General features: G+C 30.5%; 2 protein-coding genes across 6 annotated transcripts; one reads left to right on the plus strand and one right to left on the minus strand.

The window, feature by feature from the left end:
* Positions 1 to 245: 245 nt before the first annotated feature.
* On the plus strand, positions 246 to 6,776 carry LOC8259345 (5'-deoxynucleotidase HDDC2). 4 transcript variants are annotated; one of them, XR_007215144.1, is made up of 10 exons: positions 252 to 597; positions 708 to 832; positions 925 to 962; positions 1,065 to 1,175; positions 1,260 to 1,339; positions 2,046 to 2,082; positions 2,468 to 2,509; positions 5,230 to 5,314; positions 6,319 to 6,448; positions 6,518 to 6,776. XR_007215144.1 is itself a non-coding variant. In XM_015728506.3 (9 exons), the coding sequence occupies exons 1-8, from the start codon at positions 313 to 315 to the stop codon at positions 5,298 to 5,300; spliced, it is 789 nt and encodes a 262-aa protein (XP_015583992.2). In that variant the 5' UTR covers positions 252 to 312; the 3' UTR covers positions 5,301 to 5,314; positions 6,319 to 6,776. The 4 variants fall into 4 exon arrangements, 3 of the variants coding, with proteins under 3 accessions (XP_048227988.1, XP_015583992.2, XP_002534456.3); XM_015728506.3 differs by having other exon boundaries at positions 6,319 to 6,776; XM_002534410.4 differs by lacking the exons at positions 6,319 to 6,448; positions 6,518 to 6,776 and having other exon boundaries at positions 253 to 597; positions 5,230 to 5,476.
* Positions 5,627 to 11,417, minus strand: LOC8259343 (ent-kaurene synthase, chloroplastic). 2 transcript variants are annotated; one of them, XM_002534411.4, is made up of 14 exons: positions 11,279 to 11,417; positions 10,720 to 10,769; positions 9,565 to 9,853; positions 9,227 to 9,407; positions 8,748 to 8,950; positions 8,235 to 8,355; positions 8,026 to 8,123; positions 7,654 to 7,868; positions 7,452 to 7,561; positions 7,276 to 7,374; positions 6,977 to 7,192; positions 6,706 to 6,847; positions 6,357 to 6,602; positions 5,627 to 6,248 (listed from the first exon to the last, which is right to left on the minus strand). In XM_002534411.4, exons 1-14 carry the CDS (start codon positions 11,352 to 11,354, stop codon positions 5,946 to 5,948), a joined length of 2,349 nt encoding a protein of 782 aa, XP_002534457.4. In that variant the 5' UTR covers positions 11,355 to 11,417; the 3' UTR covers positions 5,627 to 5,945. The 2 variants fall into 2 exon arrangements, with proteins under 2 accessions (XP_002534457.4, XP_048227987.1); XM_048372030.1 differs by having other exon boundaries at positions 10,720 to 10,772.
* Between the last annotated feature and the right edge of the window lie 6,208 nt (positions 11,418 to 17,625).

The following is a 17,625-nucleotide window of genomic DNA, read 5'->3' on the forward strand; positions in this document are numbered from 1 at the left end:
TATATATATATATATATGTTTTAATTATTGTATATTTGAATTTATTTATTTTTATCAAATACACAAAACAAATATGCCATTTCAATGAGAATTTATTAAACACCCATACCACAAAACAATGATTTTGGATGAATTGATGCTCCGCATATATCTATACCGTCCGTGCCCAAGACTCGGTGGACGTGGACAATCCAGATGCATCTACAGAAATCCAAAAGCCATTAACTGAAACCCATATTTAAAATTCTGATCTGAATATTAGAAAAATAACTTTGCAAAAAAAAAAAAAAAAAAGAAGCCGTAAAACACAAAATGGGAAGTGGAAGCAGAGTTGTGCTGTGTAAAACATCATCTTCCCTAAACTTGTTTGCACCTGCAGCTTTCACAGCCTCTCACCTCTCTTTCAAATCCTTCCTCCTTTCTTCGCCGGCGACCAACTCTAGACTTCACCATAATCATCGCATGGCCACGGAAGCTTCATCATCTGCTTCATCCGTCAATGACGGTGACAATGTCATCCCCTCTTTGGCAAATGACGCTGCTCCTTCTTCTTCTTCCTCTGCTATTGACTTCCTCTCTTTATGCCACAGCCTCAAGGTATGCTAATGTTATATTATATTAATACTCTCTCAGTAATTAATTAATAAAATGAAACAAAAGCAATTAATGTCTGTGCTTTTTTTTTTTTTGGGTTAAATTGGAATTAGAAAACGAAAAGAGCAGGATGGATAAAAAGAGATGTGAAGAATCCAGAATCAATAGCTGATCATATGTATAGAATGGGATTGATGGCTCTTATTGCTCCCGATATTCCCGGCATTGATCGTGACAAGTTAGGGTTTTTCTTTTCTTTTCTTTTTTCTTTTTTCTTTTTGAAGTTTCCTGGAATTTGATCGAAGTGTTGTTATTTTTCTTTTCTTTCAGGTGCGTAAAAATGGCAATTGTTCATGATATTGCAGAAGGTAGACTCATTTCATCATCAGAACTGTTTTATTCATGGTAATTTTTTTTAAGTTTTTTTTGTGGTTTATCATGTAAGTATATATTTGGTTAAAACAAAACAGCCATTGTTGGTGATATAACCCCATCGGATGGGATACCTAAGGAAGAAAAAAGTCGAAAAGAGCGGGAAGCATTAGACCACATGTGCAAATTACTTGGAGGAGGACTCAGGGGTTAGAAAATCGAATTTAAAAAAACTAAATGTGGTTCTTGATTTGTCTTATTTAATTCTAACTGCATTGATTTTTGAATCGCAGCCAAGGAAATAAGCCAGTTGTGGATGGAGTATGAGGAGAATTCATCACCTGAAGCTAAAATTGTGAAGGACTTCGATAAGGTATTTATTTTTGCAACTATTTTGAACGTTTGTTGTAATATTGATTAACCTCTATAATAGTTAATGTGAGTTCCAGTTTCATGTTTTTCTATGAAATCCTCCTATTTACACTCTCTCTTTGTTCGACTTGTTGCTTTGAAAGTATGACTTTAGAAGGGCTGTGAACTAATGCATACAATAGTGATTGAAAATAGTATTTGAAGATGGATCTTACAATTCCTAAAACACAACGATTTCACTCTAAAATATATGGTTGAGTTGTTTTTCTTGACCTTGTTTATTTGTCAATAGCAATAATGCTTAAAACTTATTTGATTAAAATTAAGATTCTATGATTATGATATAAGCTTTGCTTGATTCTCCAATGAATTAGTTAGGCTATTAGGACAATATGGTTTAAGTTGACAATAGATGGCATATTAATCATTGCAGGTATTTTGGATGTGAACATTTCCCTCGTGCTCTTTTTTCCCCTTTTTGTAGTGTGCTATTCTGAAATTTAACTAAAAGTAAATGGCAGATGAGCAATTGGTACTGATAGCATATAGCTGCAAATTTAATTTGGGCATAGCTTAATATTGGCTGCAAGTGGCTGTACAAGATATGCTGCTGACTTTGCAGTAATAAAAAATACTTCACATTTGTTTGGTTATTTCAAGTACACTGGATAATCTGATTTTTTTTTTCCTTCCTTTTTTGTATCTAGGTGGAGATGATCCTTCAAGCCTTAGAATATGAAAATGGTGAGGCCTCTTCCTGATCTCATTGTTCCCTGCACTGTATGTTTAAGTGAACGCTTGCCTGAATATGAGCTAGTTATTTATGAGAACTGAATCTTAGTTGTTCCTAAAATTTGAGTGTTTATGGATTGTCACATTTTCATTGCAAAGAGAAAAAGGGGAAAAGAAAAGGAATCTGTGCTATTCGAGACTCGCTTCTTATACTCTGGATGTTTTTGACTAGGGGATGTGCCTCATTCATCAAAACTTTGAATCCCATTGGGTTGGGATGATGGAGGGATAAATGAAATAATATATCCTTATTTTAATCTTCATCTTACTTTCGTTTCTAAGAAATCTCAGTGGATAAGAAATAATGGCAACTGAAGTTGTTTCTGGCATCCTGCAGAACAAGACAGGGATTTGGACGAGTTTTTCCAGTCAACTGCTGGTAAGATTTCAATTTCAGTCTCTGTTATATTTCCTGTTTGACCTTTGCGGCTAATTCAATTTATATGGAAGCACTAGATTCAAATACATTTCTCTCATATTTCCAGTATAACCTTAACGGCTACTGAAACAAGCTTCTAATGCGAACTTATAAGTAGCACTCTATCTACTGTAAATTAAAGTCCCTTTTGATACCTCATATAATATACTCTTGGCTCCTTGATTTCCTCAAAGTGAACTCTTCACTTGCTTTAAAATGGAATGGTTATATATTCCTTGAGCTGTTGTGGATTGAACATATTAGGTTTGTGTACATATGAAAACTTACTAGCCTGGGGATTAAGAAGAAATATTTTATTACTACTTGTAGACAAATGCTTTTTCATTTAAAACTTATGGAGTAGAATTGCTATAGGATTAAAATATAAGGTGTTCTAAAGATTATGTAATTCATTATGAAAATTGAGGATTCAAGTTCCCAGGTGTATGTTGTACCTAGTGTCGTGGACCTTCTGAATTTACCATTTCACTGTTCCATAGGAGACTCTTAGATCCTATACTACTTTTAAGGAAGAGGGAAGTGTATTTTGCTGGGCAATATTTCCTAATTTTATCTGGACCACCTCAATTTTTTGATCCAGCTAAATAATGTTTTGGACTTCATTCAAGGAAAACAAATAGTAAAAGTAATAGTTGAATTGAGGACCCTTGAAATACGATGCTTCAATTGGAAAAGAAGAGGCAAAAGGGAGGGGGAAGGAAAATGCAGAGAAAAATATTTAAGCAGAGATTTTTTTGCTCCTCCTTTTATTTAGATATAGAGGAGAAAAGGATATACAAGTGAATTGCAAGCTGTTTTTCATAGGTGAAATAACATGTTTCCTTCTCTTATTCTTGAAATCTGTCACTATAGTGACAAATAAATAATTTGGAACAGGTTGGCCTCCCTTTCTCACCAATTCAGAGAACTTTTTGTGAGCCCTAGGGCACTTCTTCTACAATGAGTTTTTGTACTCCTTTTCTTTTCCCTCCTTTCTCTTTCCTTGCTTGGTAAAAGTTTCCCCATTTTCGGTACCTCTTTTCTTTTTGCCCCATTGTCTACCCTTTGCAAACTTGATGTGTGAGAGAAAAACAAATAAAGTCCAGGCACTGATGCATTAGCCTTTGGTTGTTCTCAAAAGGTGATTAGCAAGTTAGTTTCTGTCTCATTGGATTGGACAAAGGTTCACACATTCTACTAGAACTTGTGATATTGATATTAGTCACTAGTAGATTAAAGGATGTGAGAGCCTTCTTTATTTCATTGTGTTTCTCTATGTTTTTTGTTATTCTTAATCTATGTACTCAAGAAATAGTCATTTAATGAGAGTATGTGCTTTTAAGCCATTCATAGTTGGGTTAGGTGCTGCAAATATTTAGTTTGGTATAGATGAAGGTGAGCATACTCAGTCATCAAGGTGCTACTGAAAATGTAGAAGTATGCAGAAACGCTATTCTCTTAGTGTAATGCAATAGTACTAGTTTTAGAAAGATGGAGCAACCCAAAATTGTCTCATCTAACATAGTGGGGTAAGATGGCTCATGAGGCATAATTGGATTCTAATGAGAATCTTCTTTATGAGTGAAAGTATGGCCCTCTGATTAAAAATTAAATTGCAATCAATTTCAAAGCTAATAGAGACATATTTGTGATAAAATCGTAAGAAATGACCTCCAAGTTTCACTTCTGCAAACTTCCTAAGTAGCTTCTCATGTATAGTTGGGACTGATGGTATTGCCAAGCATTCGAGGTCTGTACCTTGCAACTTGAGAATTGCACACGAAAATTTCAGATATTACTCTTTGTAAATTACCAAGGGTAATGTGATAATTCCTTTGTTCTTCATATGGATTCTAAATAAACCTGAATGACAATGTCTCAAGGAAGGATAAGTGGGATTACATGTAGTGTTGGAGAGGAAAAAATATTGTCATAAATACGTGGGAACTAATCTTTTTGTCATGGCCTCATAGCACTTTGCGGGTATGGCATCTCTGCGGTTCAATAGATGTTTGAGAGTTGGAGGCATGGGGAAATTCCTGGCGAAGACTAATCTATTTTTGTGCTCAGGAGTGGGAAGATGTAATGAAAACATTCTTTTTCAAAGTTTAGAGACTTTGGTTATCTAATGTGTGCATGTGTTGCTGCTTTCTGTGTTCGGATAATGGTTAGAGACTATTGCTTACCTTTGAATCACTTGGTGAATTAAGGATGGAAAGTTCTTGATAAATGCTGTGCACATAGGAGCGCAGGTTCTGAATATAGACACACCGAACAGCAGTTTATTTCTCTTCATTTTATATCATTTTTCTTTCTTTGAAAACTTTTTTGCATAGCCTGCTAAGCATTATTGTTATATTAGACAGTAACTGTCTCATGCCAGAAGAAAGAGAAGGAAATAAAGGTTTTAGATGTGTTTAGAGAGATTAGCTAAAACAGGATTGACTGCTAATAAGGAGTACTAAAACTTAAAACAAGATGTTGGATATTAATATTGTGTTTGAAGATTGAAAATGCTTGCCTATAGACAGCTGATGAATGTTTCAACTCAAATCTGTTTTTATGTATTAGCATGATTGAAACATTAATAGTGAGATGTATCACAGCTTGCATTTAAATTCTGTGGTAGGAGGGATAGCCTTATTGCCCTCTTTATTAAATTTTGTTCAAAATCCATGCAGGAAAGTTTCAGACTGAAGTGGGCAAAGCTTGGGCCTTAGAAATAGCATCAAGAAGAAAGAAGAGCCACTAGTTCAACTTTCTCGGGTATCTTTTAAATGTCTGTTCTCGTTTCTTGGATTATATAGATTGTCTAACTTGGATACTTTCAATATTGAAACCAAAACTCATCTCCACATGTGTTCCGACTAACAATTACCTAATGAATCCTAAATATCCATAGAGCCTGATTGACATTGTTGTTGAGAAGAGTATCATCTTGAATATATTGATTATTAGCAATTAAAAGAAAATTGTTTTTAGGCATATTTGATATGTTTGGTCTAAAGCCTCCAAGAAAAAAAAAAGGGAAATGCAACCTTACTGCTGCTCACAAATGTAATGTTCTCCCAAGCTAGCTGACCAGGCGAGCCTGCTACTTGTATATTAGTAGTAAGTAGCACTCCATTTTCTGATTTTTGTGTATATATAGGAGAAAATTATTTTTCCATTTGAAAAATTATTTTTCCATTTTGGCTTTTGGATACCATAATACAAGGTATAGAGACAGCTTAGATGGCTTTGAACATATGGCACGGTGAGGTGTATTATGAAAATAGCAAGCAGCCTATGCTAAGGCAGGTGAAGTTAGGGATAAAAAGTTAAACTGAGAGTGAGTCTATAAACCCAAGACAAACACCGGGCAAGTATCAACTTGCTACTTTTGCTGATTTAAGAATTATGGAGTGATTGGTTCCCAGAGAACTGCCTTTGCATCATTAGCCATCTTAGTTTTTGGATTCGAGTACCCATCATTGTCCATGTAAAAGTAGTGCAGTAAATTGCAGAACCTCCAAAAGAAATCCCTGAAAGGTTTTGGAAGTGAACTTTCTTTCTTTTGCACCACAAGCCGTAGCATTTCTTTCCTATACTTTTCGATGTCTTTTTTTGTCTCATCAATGGCTTCTTCTTCTGTCATGGTCCCTTGACTATGGAGTACACGTAGATGTATGCTGTTGTATTTACCTTCTTCACACTCTCTCTAAAAATTTACATTAAGTTTAGTCTATAAATATTGGATTACTAAAGGGAAAGAGTAAGTTCATTCACAGGCAACAGGAAGGCACTATTTTCTAGGTATGAGTCCTACCTTGAAAGATCTCAGATCATTGAGAAGTCGTCCAACCAAGCCGACATGCTTAAGGAGATTACAGATTTCTGGCCCAGCCATCACTTTCTCAGGTAATGTTGTCCCCAGAAAGTAGGTCGTTATGTGACAAATAGGTCCTAAGGCAGACGAAATGTATGCAGCTTCCATGTATTCATCTAGTGGTGGTATCACATTTCCTCGAGCCCATTCAGCCTCTTTCATCATAGACTTGATCAAATTATTCCACTGCAAGAAGAAGACGAAGAAGGAAGACATCGATGCTCAATGTTAGATTCTATACATTGAAATATGTATTGGCTAGTCGTTAGGAATATGTTTCAAAACTCACGATTTGGACTAAGTGGCGTTCGACACTTCTTCCATGATGTTTGAATGCAATGGCATCAAGCTCTTTAATCATGTTTTCTAATGCTGAAAAAATTATCTCAACATGTTCAGAATAGAAGCCAATAGATGAAGTTTCTCCCCACCTGTGAGCATTACATAATTAGTGGAAATGTAAACATCATGAAAATGTGGAGGCCGGGCAAAATATATATAGGAAGCTAGGACCGCAAATCCTGAATTTTTTCTTTAGCAAATGAAAAAAGTCAGCGGACCTCTCAACCAACTGAATTAGGTTTTGCAATTCTTCCTGAGAACCACCAACATCAAATAGGTCATCAATAACAGTAGCCAGGACACTGTTTTTAGCAATGGAGATTCGAGCCTCTGCCAGTTCAGGCGCAGCGAGGATTGCAGTGTTGGCGTAGTAGCAATTGAGTAAAAGAAGCCTAGCGAATTTCAGTTCATCGAATCGGCAATCCTTGACCCATCTGCGTATTTGCAAAAATGAATTATCGTCTTCCGTCTTACTTATTTCCAAAAACAATCATGAGCCTGGAGATGAAGTTTCTACCTCTCAAGATCCTTGTATTCTTCTTGATATAAAGATTGACACATGTTGTAATCTTGGATTGCCAGTGCCAATATATTTTTATTGTCGTCATTGAGACTCCTGAGATGGCCAAAATAACTGTTAGATTATTCCTCAAGATGAGATGAGAAAGTCATAAAAGTCTTGAGAAATTTTACCTATAAGATGTTTTCAGAAGCTGAACGCTATCTGTTTTCTGTTGCTCTATTATCCACCTCCTCTCAAGAAAATCTAAACTGTGGTAATGATATTTTAGAACATGATCCACCTGAAATGTCATTTATCAAACAGAAAAAATGTGAAGTAGTTTGGTAATGTATATTGCTTTCCTTCACTCCCATTGTAGATCTATTGCCTTACCTCTTCACGTAGTCTCTGATCTTGAATAGCGCCTGTAAGCATTTGCTGTTTCAAGAAAGAACCTGTCCATGCTTCTAACTTCTCAAGAACAGGTTCTTTTTGGTATATCATTATCTTTGAGGCCTTGAATAACTCCAAGATTGTGTTTGTATTTTTGAATTGTGGACTCACTGAACTGAAGTAATGTTCTTCTTCTGAGTATTGTGACAATGCCTCTGCACCAAAGATTTGCAGGAAAAAGCTGTTAGAAATATAATTCCTGCTGATATGGTAAGATGTTAGAAATATATCCGTGTGTTAAGAGGAATAATCTTTATGAAGTCGGAAATAAATCACTGCATTTAAAGACTAAATATTAAAGTGACTTTTTACCGGAAGAAATATCATATCCATGCATTCGCAGTAAACGAAATCCTAAGGCACAACAGTTAATGTCTGAATAAATTTCTTCATCTCTCAACAGCCAATATCTTCCAAAACAAAAAAAGGATAAAATCTTGTCAAATGACAGTAGCCAGAAACCCGATAACAGAGCTAAAAAAAGAGTTGAATTCCTTTTATGAAAGGTGTTTCGTAAACACCTGTATATGTTATCCAAAGCATTTTCAATTTCATTTCTGCAATATCTATCAACTCCCAACTTCTGAAAATTGTCAATTGTACGAAGCTGGCTGTATATCTCTAATGGATGGACCGTGGGAACTGAAAACCATTGGAAAATAACCAATTTGTTTAGCCCAAATGGGTAAACATATTTTATAGGATTTCTAGTGATAACTCAGTTCGCATGTTAGAATTTTAATTTTTTTTAATATTATATTGACCATAATTAATATCCTGATCTAATGGTAAGACAAAATAACTTTAAGTGCAAGAGTTCAATAATAGTTTTCAATATTAATATTAATATTAGAAATTAACTTAATTTAATAAGATGAGAGTTGAATGAGCAAGCCAAGTGTAGAGTCCACTATTATAATTGAATTTGAATCTATTTAATACGAAAATAACTAGAATAAAATATTTGGTTGGTTTGACTTATATATATATTATCTTATAATGTGACATCTCTAGTAAATAATTATAAAAATTACCTGCATTATCATATTGCATCAAAAGGGAGCTGAGATAATTGTAACATGGTTGGCTATGGTTGTGGAAGAGAGCAGCTGCAGTTGCTGACGGTGAATTGGAAAAGGACCCATTACTTCTTCTTCCATGTTTGATTATCTCTTCCCACTCAAAATTCCCTCCCATTCCTTCTAGCAGATAGGCTTTTGTTGCTTTCAGATCACATCTATATACGATTTTATTTTATTTTATTCATCAATTTCCCAGTATATTTGGGTTCAAATTAATTAATAATTCCATTAGTAGAATGAGTTTATTGTATAAATAATTTCTCTCTCTTTTTTTTCTTTTGGATACATACTTACATCATTATATTATGTAATTACAAATCATATATTTATTTTCCATAAAAATTAATATTCAATGAATCTGACTCTCTATGAAAAGTTTAAGTGCCGAATTGGCTTTTATTCCTAGAAAATATAGGAGTTAAAAAGAAGACCTTGTAACTTCAGTGTCTCGCTTTAGCTGCAATCCATCAAGCAAAGATGAGTCCAAAGGAAGCTCTAATCCATTTTGCAATGCAAGTTCGATCATGGCAGGAAATATAATATCAAACCCAATTGGTGTGAGTTGTTTCTCATCGATAGCAGCCCAGCAATTGGCCTCAATATATTCTAGTCCTACATCATCATGGGAAGAAAAATTACGAGTATGCAATAGATTGAGTCGCTCACAATATTAATTAAGTCATGTTTTAGGCTAATCTCTTTGAAAGATTATGATTTAGGTCTAATGTAGCTATGGTCAAATGACTGAGATAATTGTGGAAGTGATTACCTCTTTGGACAAGTGAATCCCCGAGTTGCCATTTATGAAGGGCAAGCACACAAGCCAAAGTAGAAGAGAGAGAGTCCTTTACAAGCAGGGGATGCCCTGGGTAATTAGAGCACCATGATCCATCAGGATGCTGATTCTTCATAACCCATTCCAAGCATTCTGGAAACATTGGCTTCTCTCTTGATTCTTTAGAAGGAACCATAGCCACCCATGCAGTATCATAGGAAGAAACTGATAGCCTAGCTTTCTCAAGAAGCTTGCTTCTTGTTATAAATTTCTTTTCTTCATTCTGTAAGTTTCACTCCGATTATACATATATATATATATATATATATAATTTTTTTTACTTATAGAAATATAATTAATTTTTATCAATGAAATCTGAATTTAGCTTTATTTTCACTGTATAGACTAAGGTTAGTTATTCATTCTGGAAAGATCTTCCTACTATGAATATACTTGATTGATACCTATTATGAGTATTAACACCTTCGACTACGACTGAGTTATGGATATAACCAAATGTTTAATTTTATGATAATATCTATTTGAACTAAATGTTAAGTTCGATTTTTCTGCACATATTTATAAGGCTTAATTATCAAAAGAATTCTGAAATTAAATCTAACATATAGTTTTTAAATTTTCAATTTTAACATCATTACCTTAACAATGATTTCAATTTTAGTATTTAATAAAATTATCTGTCAAATTTGCTAGCTTGGAGTGAACTCCGACAATGATAAAAAAGAACCAAGTTAATATTAGAATTGTTTATTCGTTCCATTATTAAAATATTATTATTTAAGTACATAATTTTTATTCTTTTTTTTAATTTTGGAGTTTCATGAATTTTATGTGCTTAAACAATAATATTTTAATAGTGAGAGTATTGACTGAATTACTCTTTTTTATTGCTATTACTAGATTTTATGGCATATCAACAAATTTTGTTGATAATTTCACCGGAAGTTAAAATTGAAATCAATGTTAAAATTTGATGCTAAAATTAAAAATTTGAACAGTCCATACTAAATTTGATAACAAGTGCAAAGTATAGATTTTTTTTTTGCAATTAAACCTATTTGTAATATAAAAAAATTAATTATTAATTATTGATAAAAAAAAAAGCATTATTGACAGTGAGAAACTTACGAGAGAAACTTTATCAACACTTGAACATGGTAGCAATTTTGAACGAGTGCCTGCTTTGAAAGGAAATCACACGGATACAATTTTTCAATCAAAGAGAGAAAAAGAAAATAGAAGTTATAATTTAGTTATACTGATGTTTAACACAAAGAATGGCTGCTTGAGAAGAAAATACAGAAAATTCTTTTAAGACCAGGAAAAAGAATTACTTGTGGTTCAAAATAACCTAAATTACACCGAAAAGAAGCTATTTGGGTACATTATTAGCTATAGAAAGTGAAAATTGTGAGAAATTTTTGTAATGTTGCTTGCACAGTGGAAAGGTTTATCTCTCTATCAAATCAAAAGACTATTTTTTCTCTTAATGGGCGAAAATTGATCACTAATGCCTACTTCTAAATTGAAGACATTTTACCATTAGCCTAAGAAACCAGTAGGACGAAAAACAGTGTGCATCTGTGTGGAAAAATATGCATGCATGCACACTTGGTGAGAGATATAAAGGTACACTCACTGACGAAAAATAGACTTAATTTAGTCTTAAAACAAACCAAATTCTAACCTGAATATGGGATTTTGGTTTGCATGTTTTGGCTGTAATAGGGAAGTCTAACAGTGTTTGTGGCGATGAGTAACATGACTGAATATTTGTTTCTACAGACTGCTTAATTATGTGAAGTTGCAGAGAACTGAAAAGAGATATAAAAGAACCAAGGAAGATAGATACATGTATATATACATATATATATATATACACACACAGAGATGCCACTGCTACATTTGATTAATTTGATTGCCTGTCTACTCAGGATATTTGGCACTTGTGAGCAGTCAAACTTATAAAATAAGATTGGTAGGTGGCAAAATTGATTTGAATCTTCTATTATCAATGTAAGGACTGGTCACATGGCAGCTTTTTAAATGAAAGAATTCCATCGTCAAATTATAATGTATATATATATATATATATATTGCAAAAAGTCAGTCAGTAGAGTGTGAAAGATGTTATTGAATCTGATTTTAGCAACCTTAGGTGAATAGAAGAAATTTTGGGATATGTTATGCATAAGAATGGCTCCTGATATCATGCCTATTCTTATTCTCAATAATAATAATACGAACAACTCTGATTGAAGTTCAAACTTAGCAAGTCGATAGTTAATTGGATAACTTCAAGACTAATTTTAAAAATTGAAAAATTAATTTGGTCAACTGAATTTAGTCTTAGAACTCACGAGCATCAGAATTAAAAAAGCCTGAAATATTAATTATAGATTAGAGAAAAATAGCTTTTGCTATTTTTAATATATGTAGGGTATATATTTAATACATATAATAATTAGTAAATTTCAATAGAATATTTGTTTTATAAGCTGAAATATTGCAAAATTGATTAATGAACTCCACTGTGATTGAGCAACGACCGCAATTCGACGAATTCAAAAGATCAACTTATTTATTACAAAAGATTCATTAGCCATTAAAAAAAATAAAATAATAATAATATAGTTTTAAAAGAGAGAAATGAACAAATTAATTAAATATTTAATGAAGGGAATCCTAATGTCTCTTCTGTGTGTGTATATATATATAAATATAGATATATAAACCCCAGAAACGAAATGATAAAAATTTAATAGAAAGAAAGTGAAAGCAAAGAGCACCACCCATAAGGGAGGAAATAGGTAACTTTTCTTTTTTACATGTAACACAAGCAAATCAATAGAACACTAGAGATGAGATATCTGAATCTACTCTGATGGTTAAGTTAGAGATTTGATGAACAAGTAGAAGAAATATAGAAGAGTGAGTTGAATGTAAGTTACCAATAAGATAGGTCGAGCTTCCTTTACACAGTGATTGGATGGTCCTTATTCGTGTTAGAATAGAACTTATCTCTTTGCTTATAAGTAACTTTTAGGAAAAGAATTTACTATACTCATTATTTTTCATGCAAATGAGAATGGATTAATAGCACCACATGGAATATATATCAAAAATCTTAGTTAATGATAAAGAAAAGAGAGAGTAGATTCTATGGAAAGTAGCAGAGAACAGAAGAAATTTTGCGATTGTATAGCAATAAAGACAAAAGAAAGAGATAAAACTCTTTCCTGCCTACTTTATTTTCCTCTTAAAGAAAAAAGAAAACTATTTGAAGTTTTAAAAGAAGAGTCAAGGATCACTACAAATAGAAAGACCGTGCAAAAACATTAAAGTTTTTCCTTTTTTACAAGCAATCAGATCTCCAAAACAGGCTACACAATTGCTGCAATTTTTTATGAAAATTCTTGGTTCCTTTGAAAAATCGTTAAGAAACTTAGGAAATGTTAGTAAAAAATATTTGAGTAATGAAATAAACGCGAAAAATATTAAAAAACAATGACGATAAAAGACAAATAAGAGAAAGCAAATGAAATTTAAAAGTAGGAGTGAGGATCTAGATTTTCTATAAGGTTGGCAGTTTGAGAGTAAAAATAGGCGTAGAGAATGTAGAAGGTTCTAAATTTTAGGAATGCGAGAGAGCACGTTGTGGGTGGAAGAGAGATGGGAGAGAAAGCGAAATAGCGAAGCAGCAGTGAGGCGTAGATTTTCTATAAGCGTGGCGGGGTGAGAAAAATGGGTACAAAGAATGCAAATGGTATAGATTTTAAAAAGGTGAGAGAAACGGTAAGTGAGAGGATTGTAATTTTTTTTTTTTTTATCAACGCCTAAACGATATCATTTTTAGGGTATTTATATTAAGAGGAGGGTCATTGAGTTACTATTTTTTTTCAATGCTTGAGGTTAAAAGGAGGGTTATTAACCCAACATCAAGTTCCCAAGATCTTGGATCTCCTACCCAACCCTGACCCTTGTTTGTAGGATAACCATATTCACCCCAAGCAGGATGAGGAAGAATTTGCCATATCTCTTGCGGTTGAGGATTGCTATATGCATCACATGCATTATATGGCTGTTCAAGGAACATGGCATTGCCTGGTGCACACCACAGGGTTTATGATCATCTCACTATATCTAGTAACATCTGTTGTCACATCCCCATGGCAAGGTTTTCCATTGTTTTTAGGGTCATTGAGTTACTATTTTTTTTCAATGCTTGAGGTTAAAAGGAGGGTTATTAACCCAACAATACCATGTCATTTTGCTTAGCGTGCTGCAAGTGAGATTGGGCATGCTGGAGAAACGGCTCCACATCCAATTCATCGTTCAATCTATTTTTCTATTTTATTCTTGTACTATTAATTCTATAATTCAGATTATATTTATTAAAATTAGAAAAATAATAAGCCTCTAAACAACAAAAAATTGAATAATTTTATCTTCGATGATAACATTTTCAAATATATAATGCAACTTGGTGAAGGAAAACTTAAAATTTTAGAATGACCGTTTACAATGTACATATTTATTATTATATTTAGAAAAATTATCGTATATTTATGACTATTCCTTGTTTTATTTGTCAAAGTGATTGATAATCTGATAGATGTAGGGCATTCAAATAGCTTATAGTCAACTTGATCTAAAATAAAAAATAATGATGTTTATCTTTGACTTGATGATTATTATTTGTTTTATTCATCTAATTATCTTTTTATTTTTTGGTGGAAATTTAATTTTGTAATTGAAGATATTTAGTATAATAAGACAAATTAGTTGTTTATCCATGCGTTACATGACCGTTGTTATTATTTTAATTATAAAATTAAGTTCATAAATACGATTTAATAACATTTTAATATTTAATATTAATTTATAATATTTTAAAAATAATAGCTAATTAGCTATTTTTAAATATCTTTTAATTTTTTAAAATTTTAAAATTTTTATTAGTGTAATAATATAAATGTTATTTTAAAAATATCTATTAGTTAATTTTAATATTATATAACTTAATATTATAACTGATATTACTATTTTTAGGGTTAAAAATTTATTATATAATTAAAAAATTAATTATTAAATATAATATTAAAATATTATTTAAGATATAATTTTTTAAAATTAAAATTGTTATCTAATTTAAAATAATTTAGTAGTTAATATATTATTAAAATTTAATTAATATGCTATTTTTTATTATTAGAGTTAGTGTTTAATTAGAAATGTAACTTATTAATCAATAAATTAATAGAAAAAAATTATAAAATTACACATAAGTTTGAATTTCATATGTCAAAAATAATACACGTTAAAAATAAAAATTTTATGTGTTAAAAATTAAGTATATGTATAAAAAAAAATTTAAATCTCAAAAATTTATATATATATAACATAATGCAACATTCAACTTGATGCCTATTCCTAGATTTACTTATCAAATTAATGTATTTAAGGGTAAGTTTAGACAGTAAACCTACAAAGTTATCAAGTAGCAAGCCAAATCTTGTTGTATATTCCAGTTTACTTTTAGTTATTTTTTTATATATTTCTCAATTATTAAAATTAATTTGATTAGTTATTATGATTAGTAATTTTTACATATGCACATTATTTAGTTGTTGAAATTAGATAGAACTTTTATATTATATAAATTTATTTTCTATTGATGAAAAAATACACGATTGATATAAAATCAACACTTTTAATAAAATTGAATTTATAAGTGACAATTTGATTTTACGTTGGAATATGAATTTGCAAAAATAGTTTAAAAAAAATTTGTGTGTGTAGTTAAAATGTATTAAGGTTGTAGAGATCTTTGAATCTCTTTGGAAATCTGAGGTTTTTGCATTTCTTAAGTTTGACAAATGGCTGGTCAATCATAAGTAATAATAATGATATATATATATATGTGTTAGTTGTTCATTTGTTACATGCCTTTTTATTCTTTTTGTTTTGACTTCTCATGCTACAGCACTCACTCGATCAAAATAGAAAGTGAGAAATGACCAATGAACGTATTCCTTGTGGACAAATTTATTATATAAATATTAAGTTCTAAACTTAAATTTTTTTATATGTATATTTAAATTTTTTATATAATATTTTTAATATATTTAATAATAAATTAATTTTTAACTGTATAATAGATTTTTAATTCTAAAATAGTAATATCAATTGTATGAATATAATACTAATTTTGTTAACTTTTTAGTTTAAAACTCTATGTACCACTTGAAATCCAAAAATATTAGATTCTTTTCTATTAGTATTGAGTATAGAAGAGAAAAAGAAAGCATTGAAATTGAAAAAGAAGAATGATAAAGTCAAATTTGTCACTTTATAGAAAAATGAGGTTCACATAAACACTCCGAAGGGCAATACTTACATTTAATGTCAATCATAATAATGTTAATCATAATTTAAATGGACCAAAGTCAACATCGCGCAAAAGTTTGATTTTTTATTATTGGATTTTCTTTTATCAATTTATTGCTTTAATCCTTGCCTTTTATTTTTCTACTTTTACTAATTCTTATAAATATTAATTTAAATCAGTTTTATGCTTTTCTTTTAAATAAAAAACGTGTTCTTTTTTTAACCTAGAATTTTATACCAAAGCCAAAGTTGACAATAATTAAAATCCTTATAAAATTATCTATATCATATAATAATCAGTGGCATATTGTCTATGAGATATGTTTTTTAAATCTTAAATTCTTAGTTGATACAAATATTAAATAGTATGATATTAAACTTATCCCAAGTAAAAATAGATAACATATCAAGAAAATATTCATCAAATAAACAAAACCTAAAATATAAAGTAAATTGCCGGATTTTAACATTTTCATTACTCTTTCTTCCACAGAAAAAAACCATCTTCATTGCTTTACTACAATAATATCTCAAATTAAATTTTAATAATAGAAAAAGTCTACTTAGATTTGGTGTATACACAATAATTAATAGAAGGATGACACGTATATGTTTAATATTAGATGATTGATAAATACTTAACTATTTAAAACTAATGAATATATGTCAATAATCTATCATTTTAGTGTATAGATTTACTGCACCAAGACTTTTCTATTCATACAATTGACACGTTAAATCAAAATTATTAAAGTCAATAAATTTCATTTGAGAAATGGAAACAAAATAAAGAAATATAGATTTTGAAACTCGAAATGCTCAACAAACTGGAAAAAGGAAAAAGAAAAAAGAAAAGAGACAAAAGAACAACCATAAAGATGTAGAAGGAGGGTAGTATTGAAGATGAATGGGAAGTCTAGCTCGGCTGCAAGTACCATTGATTGTTGAAATCGTCTTCTTCTTGAATAGAAGAGGTACTGAATTTTATTGCTTTCCTATTGATCGGTCGCTTCTTTCGATTTTAAAAGAAAGAGAAGATAGAAACTTATATTTAAAGACAAAAACAAAGACAGGAAGAAATAATTTAATTTGCAACAACTTGAGATTTTATTATCATAATTTAGAAAAGGAAAGAAAAAGAAGAAGAAGAAGCAGACATTGAAACAATGAGATTTTGTAGTTCAAGATTATTTAGTGGACTAATGTAGTTTAATTATAATAAAGCAACATTTGAGGATTTAAAGAGGTATACATGTTATTTCTTTTTAATTTGACAATTGATTAACTAAAAAAATTAATAAAGAGAAGAAATAGTATATTATTATAAGTTAAAAAAAAAGTAAAATAATCAGATAATGATACTGATTCTACATTAAAAAATAGCATATTAATTATATTTAATATTATATTAATTAATAAATTAATTTTATAATTAAATAATAATTTTAATTCTAAAAATAATATTTTAACTTATATTTTTAATATTATATTAAAAATAAATTAATATTTAATTGTATAATAAATTTTTAATTTAAAAATTATAATATCAATTGTATTGATATATTCATTTATATGATATTAAAATTATATTATATTTTTATATTTTTACATTAATTTTTAAAATTTTAAAAAGTAAATATATTT

Source organism: Ricinus communis, chromosome 3 (assembly GCF_019578655.1).
Source record: "Ricinus communis isolate WT05 ecotype wild-type chromosome 3, ASM1957865v1, whole genome shotgun sequence".
Classification (NCBI taxonomy): domain Eukaryota; kingdom Viridiplantae; phylum Streptophyta; class Magnoliopsida; order Malpighiales; family Euphorbiaceae; genus Ricinus; species Ricinus communis.

Bases quoted from the DNA above. Each gene is read 5' to 3' on its own strand.
- LOC8259345 (XM_015728506.3), top strand. From the start codon at position 313: ATGGGAAGTGGAAGCAGAGTTGTGCTGTGTAAAACATCATCTTCCCTA. The intron at 598-707 runs GTATGCTAATGT...AATTGGAATTAG, and splicing joins CTTTATGCCACAGCCTCAAG to AAAACGAAAAGAGCAGGATG. The intron at 833-924 runs GTTAGGGTTTTT...CTTTTCTTTCAG, and splicing joins CCCGGCATTGATCGTGACAA to GTGCGTAAAAATGGCAATTG.
- LOC8259343 (XM_048372030.1), bottom strand. From the start codon at position 11,354: ATGTTACTCATCGCCACAAACACTGTTAGACTTCCCTATTACAGCCAA. The intron at 8,356-8,747 runs GTAATTTTTATA...AATGGTTTTCAG, and splicing joins GATGCAATATGATAATGCAG to TTCCCACGGTCCATCCATTA. The intron at 7,375-7,451 runs GTAAAATTTCTC...TGGCCATCTCAG, and splicing joins CTTCTGAAAACATCTTATAG to GAGTCTCAATGACGACAATA.